The sequence below is a fragment of the Sinocyclocheilus anshuiensis genome, unplaced genomic scaffold (assembly GCF_001515605.1).
Source record: "Sinocyclocheilus anshuiensis isolate Anshui unplaced genomic scaffold, SAMN03320099.WGS_v1.1 scaffold68, whole genome shotgun sequence".
Classification (NCBI taxonomy): domain Eukaryota; kingdom Metazoa; phylum Chordata; class Actinopteri; order Cypriniformes; family Cyprinidae; genus Sinocyclocheilus; species Sinocyclocheilus anshuiensis.
The window spans coordinates 1545739-1553134 of NW_015555741.1; the positions used below are offsets into that span (position 1 = coordinate 1545739).

At 31.6% G+C, this 7396-nt stretch overlaps 1 protein-coding gene across 1 annotated transcript in view; it reads right to left on the reverse strand.

Moving 5' to 3' along the window:
* Window positions 1–4076: 4076 nt before the first annotated feature.
* Window positions 4077–7396, reverse strand: part of LOC107673306 (protein saal1-like) — a 7841-nt gene continuing 4521 nt past the window's right edge. Inside the window, exons 8-13 of the mRNA XM_016466850.1 lie at window positions 6448–6610; window positions 6193–6275; window positions 5677–5847; window positions 5361–5554; window positions 4474–4566; window positions 4077–4372 (exon numbers count right to left, since the gene is read on the reverse strand). Of these exons, the coding sequence (XP_016322336.1) occupies window positions 4277–4372; window positions 4474–4566; window positions 5361–5554; window positions 5677–5847; window positions 6193–6275; window positions 6448–6610 (800 nt within the window). The 3' untranslated portion in view covers window positions 4077–4276. The remainder of the gene's footprint in view (window positions 4373–4473; window positions 4567–5360; window positions 5555–5676; window positions 5848–6192; window positions 6276–6447; window positions 6611–7396) is intronic.

Here is a 7396-nt window from a genome sequence, read left to right on the forward strand (position 1 = left end):
ACACACACACACACACACACACACACACACACACACACACACAAATCCAGAAGAACTGTGACAAAGTCTCCAAGATGCTTCAAGAAACCTATACCTGCAAAGCTACAGTACTGTTAAAAGTTTTAGGCACTTATGTACAAATGCTGTAAAATGAGGATGCCGTCAAAAATAAATGTCATAGATTTTCTTTATTAATTAACTATATTAACTAAATTAAATCAACATTTGGTGTGAGCATCCTTTGCGTTTAAAGCAGCTTTTGCCCTCGGTGCACTTGCGCATAGTTTTTCAGGTAGCTGCGCAGGTAGGTCTCTTGAAGCATCTTGGAGACAGCTCTTCTGGATTGAGTCTGTCTCAGTTTGTTCTGTTTCTTCATGTCATTCCAGACAGACTGGATGATGATAACCATTTTTTAGATGGTGAATATACTAGTGTTCTAAAAATTTTGGCCACCTCTCTCTCTCTCTCAACAAAACACACACACACAGAGAAATATATATTATAAATATATATTTTATAAAAACATGATTTAAATGTTAAAAAAATAAGAAAATTACAAACAATATCTAAATGACATCTATTATTTATTTGTTTCTTTATGACTATATATAGAATAAAAATAAAAATACATTTAATAGTGGTTGCTACAACACACACGACAGCATTTTAGTGCAACGTTAAAAATAAAAAAAATTACGAGTAACAATGACGAATAAAAAATGATTACGAGATTAAAGTCATATTTCGAGAAAAAAGTCAAAATGACAAGAATAAAGTCAAGATATTTTGATTAAAAAGACAAATTACGAGAATAAAGTCATAGCAATATGAGAATTAAGTCAATAATTTGAGAATAGTCAAAATTACCAGAATAAAGTTGAAATATTTTGAGAATAAAGTCAAATGACATAATTATGTATTTATTAAGTATTAATAAATATGTATTTATTAAGTATTGCTATGCCTTTATTCTCGTAATGTTGACTTTTTTCCTCAAAATATTTCAACTTTATTCTCGTATTGCTATGACTACTGAAAATATTTTGAATTCATTCTTGTAATTTTGACATTTTTCTCAAAATATTACGACTTTAATATATCGTAATGTTACATTTTTTTTAATTTTTTTTAAGTGGCACTAAAATGCTGTTGTACATACATATACATATATATATATATATATATATATATATATATGCGTGTGTGTGTAAAATTCATATATAGTTGTAGTTAATTTTATAAGATATTTGTTTATACTTACATATGTAAAATGAATATGTATGATTATACATATGAAAACAATTAAAAAATATATAAAGTGGTGTCTTATAACAATAAAAAATAATTAAAAAATAAATGTATATTATAATAATATTATATTATGAATATAATTTTAAAAACACATTAAAAAATAAAAATGGTCCCTATGACATGAATGCTAAATTCAGGGTGATTTAGATTGTTATAACTTGAGTGCGAGATGTCATTTTTTAATCTGAATGCAAAAAAAATTGAGATTAGAAGTGAATAATCAGCACTGAATTACACATAAATATCATACAGCTTATAATAAGGCTTGGATAAATTGGATTTTTTTATCCTTTTTGGGCTTGACAACTGTCCTTGTATGGAAAGAATGGAAAACATTCCTCAAAATATCTGCTAGTGTTTCAACATCAGGGTGAGTAAACAATGACAGAATTCATCTTTAAACAGTTCCATCAAGCATGAGATGGCATCAGAGTTATTCTGGGAAATCCAGCGTGAGCCGAGAGAAAGTTTCATTGTGTGCTTGTTGACAGGAGAGATAAACAGCAGCTGAAGGAGGCTGTGATGAGAGGCAGCTCCAGCGCACAAGCAGCTGGACGAACGAGTGAAACACAGACGTACGTGCCAGAGAGCACAATGCAGACGTGTGTCACGTGACTGCTGACTACTCATTCATCTTTAATGACATGCATTGTTGAGTTCCTACCTGATCCTGTTGTCTATTCTTCAAATGGAATTTCTGAGGTAATCAATCATAAAGATGCCACTGAATTTAAATGAACCATAATGAGGCTCCTATTATGACAGTGTTTCAGACTTTTAATGGCCCCAAAAGCATTTGGACATTTAGGCCGCACTTAAAGCCAAAATAAAACGCTGTTTGTAACTGATTTTACCCAAGGTAGATGTGAAAAAACGTTGAGCGGGAGCTAATTTTAACAACTAAATTAATTGGACTGTGAAAAGAGCGAGTTACGTACAGAATGGAGTACAGTGATTGGAGAACAGGGGTTAAAAATAAGATAGATTGCTGAAAATAAATATTTAGATGTACATTTTGATGAAACATTACAAAGACAACAATGCTTTCATTGGAATATGAACCAATGAATCAATCAAAATAACATGATCAGTAATGTGTATTAAACAGTAAATCCTGTCAAATTTGACTGTAAATATGTCTAAAATTAAAGAAAAATCGGTCAGATTTTTTTTAGTGTTCTCTCGTGCTTGCCAATTTTATTTGATGCATTTACTTGATCAAAAAAAACAGTACAAACTATTTTTATACAATTTAAAAACACTGTTTTCGATTTGAATATATTTTAAAAAGCAATTTATTCCTGTGATGCAAAGCTGAATTTTCAGTATCATTACCTTCAGAAATCATTCTGATTTGCTGCTCAAGAAACATATTATTAATATTATTATTATAATATCAATGTTAAAAACGGTTTGCTGCTTAATTATTTTAGATTGAATATTTTTTCAGGATTCTTTGATGAATAAAAAGAAAAAATAGATTTTTTTGGTAATAATATAAATGTCTTTACTGTCATTTTTGATCAATTTAATGCATCCTAGTGGATTAAAATTATTATTATTTTTAAATCTTACTGACAACAAACGTTTGAGTGGTGGTGTATAAATAAAAGAATACATATTTATAAAACAAATTTTTTAAACAAGTGGCATCTGCAAGCAAATTATGCTGACCTGTTCTCAAAATGAACTTTTTCCAAATTATTCTATCCATTAAACTGGATTAAACCCCATTAAATAAATAAAATTTAATTGAGCATTTCTGCTAAAAATATGTAATTAAATATAATTAACAACATGGCTCAGTTACTGAATGAGACATTTGAGGTTTGGGGTTTTAGTGCCTTTAAACCCAAATGTATGACTTTTACTGGCTGTTGCACACATCTAGCATGCAAGACTAGTTAGTGGGCGATGTGCCATTTTAGGTCATGTTGCACGCCATCAAGTCAGGAGTTCTGGGCATCAGAGAGAAGATGTTTGACAGCTGCCAATCATCTACGTTTACGCTTTAACTTCTATGAACAGCACTGCTTCTGTCTTAACCAGTCCTCCGTCAACTCGTATTAGTAGAGCGTTCACTCATACACGCAGTGGTCTGGATTGAACCAACTCAAAAGCTTCCTCACCCTGGGGTGCGTCTGTCAGATCAGCCTGAGGTAGATCTAAAAACAGACACATGTCAATCAAAAGTCCTTGTATACCTGAGCATCTGGCCATTTCAGGCCAACCAAGATTCCCTCAAAAACAACAAAAGCCAGCGGCTCGAAATCACGTAAACGTGGTTAAAATTAGCCCCTGTCCGTTTTACAATCAGTCCGGGGTCGAGATCCCAGCTGAGTCTCTCTCAGGTCCTCCTCCTACACACCAAATTTCCATAAGAATGCAGCGCACTCTGCATATCAATCCGAACTCTTAATTAAAGAGCTGCTATATTCCTGCTGGCGTCACATACGCGGGAAGTGCGCAGTAGACCCTTTCTCCCCGTTCTGATGGCCATTTGGAACGCAAATGAGGGTGGCGATTACACGCTCATTTGAGGGACACCTGATGGAGAACACTCAGTAAACACTCGAATGTATGCAGCCAAGTGTGCGTAAAAAAACCTCAGCGCACTAATCTTTTAGTTTGAAGCATAACACAAATTAAGTAACGTAAAATAAATTGGAAACTATTCCATTAACTACAGTATGTTGTGCATTTGGAAATATCCAATTAAATAAAAACAATTACTCCATACAAAACACAATCTACAAAACATCTTTTGTTTACTAAATAGAAATGCTGGTGTATACAAACAAAACGATAATATACACAATTGAAACAAATATTTTAAGATATAACGAAAGCCATTTTATTTTTTGTTGTATCAAAACAAAAGACGAGTCCTTTTATAAGGAGATGAACTTATCTCCAGTCTTTTGGGTCGGAGAACTTCGCTGAAGAATGTTTCCTTTTAGATGCTTCAGCTTGACACATTGGTTGAAATAGAAAAGTCCTTTTTTATAATGTCTGCCAGTTTCGGTTCCACTTCTGACAACAAGCTAACCAGGTGCTGGACCTGTAGATGAGATGAGAAAAGACGAGAAGCTCTGTGATCATTGAGGGCCTGTAGGAGCAGCGAGAAAGACAAAACAAAACAAAAAAAAGAGAAGAATGTACCGCCGTTATATGTTGAGGTACGAGGGTGCCAACAGCAGACACACAGCTTCTCTCTGTCAAACACCCTTCCTTGACTATAGATGACAACAGATCCTGAAGATTAAAGGGAATTTTCAATCAATTAATATGTAATATATTTAACATTTGTATGTTTTAATTTAGTAATTTTTACATTTACTTTATATTTTCATAATATAATACAATATATTTGTTTGGAATGTGCTTGTATTTAATATACTATATATTAATTTAAAATTGTATAATTTATTATTTTTTAAATATAATATTTTATGCCAAACGATTAATCATGATTAATCGCATCTAAAATAAACGTTTTTGTTTACATAATATATATGTGTGTATACTGTGTTTATTTATTATGTATATATAAATACACACACATGCATGTATATTTCAGAAAAATAGGTTATGTTTATATATTAAATATATTTATTCTTAATTAGTGCTGTCAAACGATTAATCGCGATTAATCACATCCAAAATAAACGTTTTTGTGTACATAATATTTATGAGTGTACTGTGTATATTTATTATGTATATAAAAATACACACAAATACAGTATATATTTAAGAAAAAAGTGTTATGTTTATATATTAAAAATATTTATATATAATATAATATAAATTTAATTATATGAATATAAATATAGACGTAAATATTCTCAAAATATATACTGTATGTGTGTGTATTTATATATACATAATAAATATACACAGAACACACATATATATTATGCAAACATAAACTTTGATTTTGGATGCGATTAATCGTTTGACAGCACTAAATATAATTTATTATAACATGGTATCAAGTTAGAATTTAATAATTTATTACTATTTTGTAAACTGATAGCTGCCAGTTTCACCTTATTCAGTTGCATAAGGACGGCTGAGAGGAACTCTGCTGTGGTTTCGACTAAAGCCTTGAGCTGTTCATCTTCCTCTTGCTTCACTTCTTCTTTCTGACTCTCTTCCGATTCGGAGTTTCCAGCTGTTCGGCTCTGACGCCATTCAGTATTGAACTGCAGAATGCGAATAAGACTTCCTAATAATTCTGTACCTGTTAAGAATAAACACACATTATGAAACCGAAACAGCAATACAATAGCAAACCTTAAACAAACACCACAATGCCTCTCATGAAGCAATGAATCTGATATGTTAAAAGTGTGTGTTTCGTACTGATAGCTGTCTGCAGGCTGGAGTGTAACGCTGAGAGAAAGGCAAGCGCTGGGGCCAGGAGAGCTTTCTGCTCCTGCAGGATGAGAGGAGGATCGTCTGCTTGACATAAATCCTCACATACTATCTTACACACGAACGTCCACACCTCACGACCACAAGCTCCATCTGATACTGTAGACAAGGTAAAAACAAGAAATCATTGCAAATCATCATATTAGAATGATTTCTGAAGGATCATGTGACACTGAAGACTGGAGTAATGAGGCTGAAAATTCAGTTTCTGGATCACAGGAATAAATTACATTTTAAAATTGTTGTAATAATAAATGATTGTAATAATACTTCAACATATTACTGTTTTACTGTATTTTTGATCAAATAAACGCAGCCTTGGTTAGCATAAAAGACTGATTATCAGAGAAGGAACGCCAATGTGTAGCTCAATTATGTAATTGCCCCTAAAAAAACTTAAATTAATTTTCTGGGTCAAAGAGGGTCAGTGTGTGTGTGTCTCACCCAGAGCCTGCATGCCCTCTTCTACTGTAGTCAGAAGCTGGAGTGAATGAAGATACACTTCAAGAGCCTCTGGACTTTCTGACCTACAACACAAAAAATTTGAATGAGCCTAAATGCATATTTCAAAAACAACATTGATCTGATTCAGATGGAACACCTTCTGTTACTCTAGCAGCAGACAGAGGAATAGGTTGGTAAATACCTCGGACAGACAGACGTACAGAAGGTCACATCACCTTAATTAATATGTCTCACCTAAGCTGTGTGGCCGCCTCAAGCAGAGAGGACGCAATGTCCTGCTGTGTGTCCTTGTTTGGGTCACTGTCGCTGGCTGGGGTGGACACCCAACTCTTCATCATCTCCTCATCCTCATCAAAGAGCTTATCCACCAGCTCCCCAACCTTAACCAGCAAATCCACTGCAGGGAGAGATTAACTTTAGTGTCCCAATACTTGAGAGGCACAAATCTGTTTAATAAACTTTTATCTAAGATTAATTTAAACTAGCATTAAAACATATCAAATGTATGCATTTTAAAATTCTGTTTTGATTTGAACATAAATGTCAATTTAAGTAAAATATATTTTTTAAATGTTAGCTTTGATGAATTTAAAACTTTAAATGAAAATATAACCTTTATTATATATTATTTTATACATTAACGTTTTATTAACATTTTAAGAATGACCTAAATTTAGTCATTAATTAGCTATAGAAAGTTATTGTTAGAAAGAAATTAACAAATTTGTTCTCTTTAATATATACTTATCAATAACTACAAGCCAACATTTGGTCACAAAATAGCTAGTGAAAAAAATTAATAAACAAAAGTTAATAAAATGGTTAATAATAATAATAATTATTATTATTATTTGTATTATTATTGTTTATTGCTAAAACACAAATAAATAAAAAATAAATATGAACTGATATTCAATTAACTGAAGCATTTTTTGTCATCTTTTTAGTAAATTTAAAATATGAAATTAATAGTGCTGTCAATCAATTAATCGTGATTAAACGCATCCAAAATAAAAGTTTTTGTTTACATAATATGAGTGTGTACTGTGTATATTTATTATGTATATATAAAAATACGAACACATGCATGTATATATTTAAGAAAAATATGTTATGTTTCTATATTAAATATATTTATATATAATATAAAATATAAGAATATAAATATATAAATGTATATACA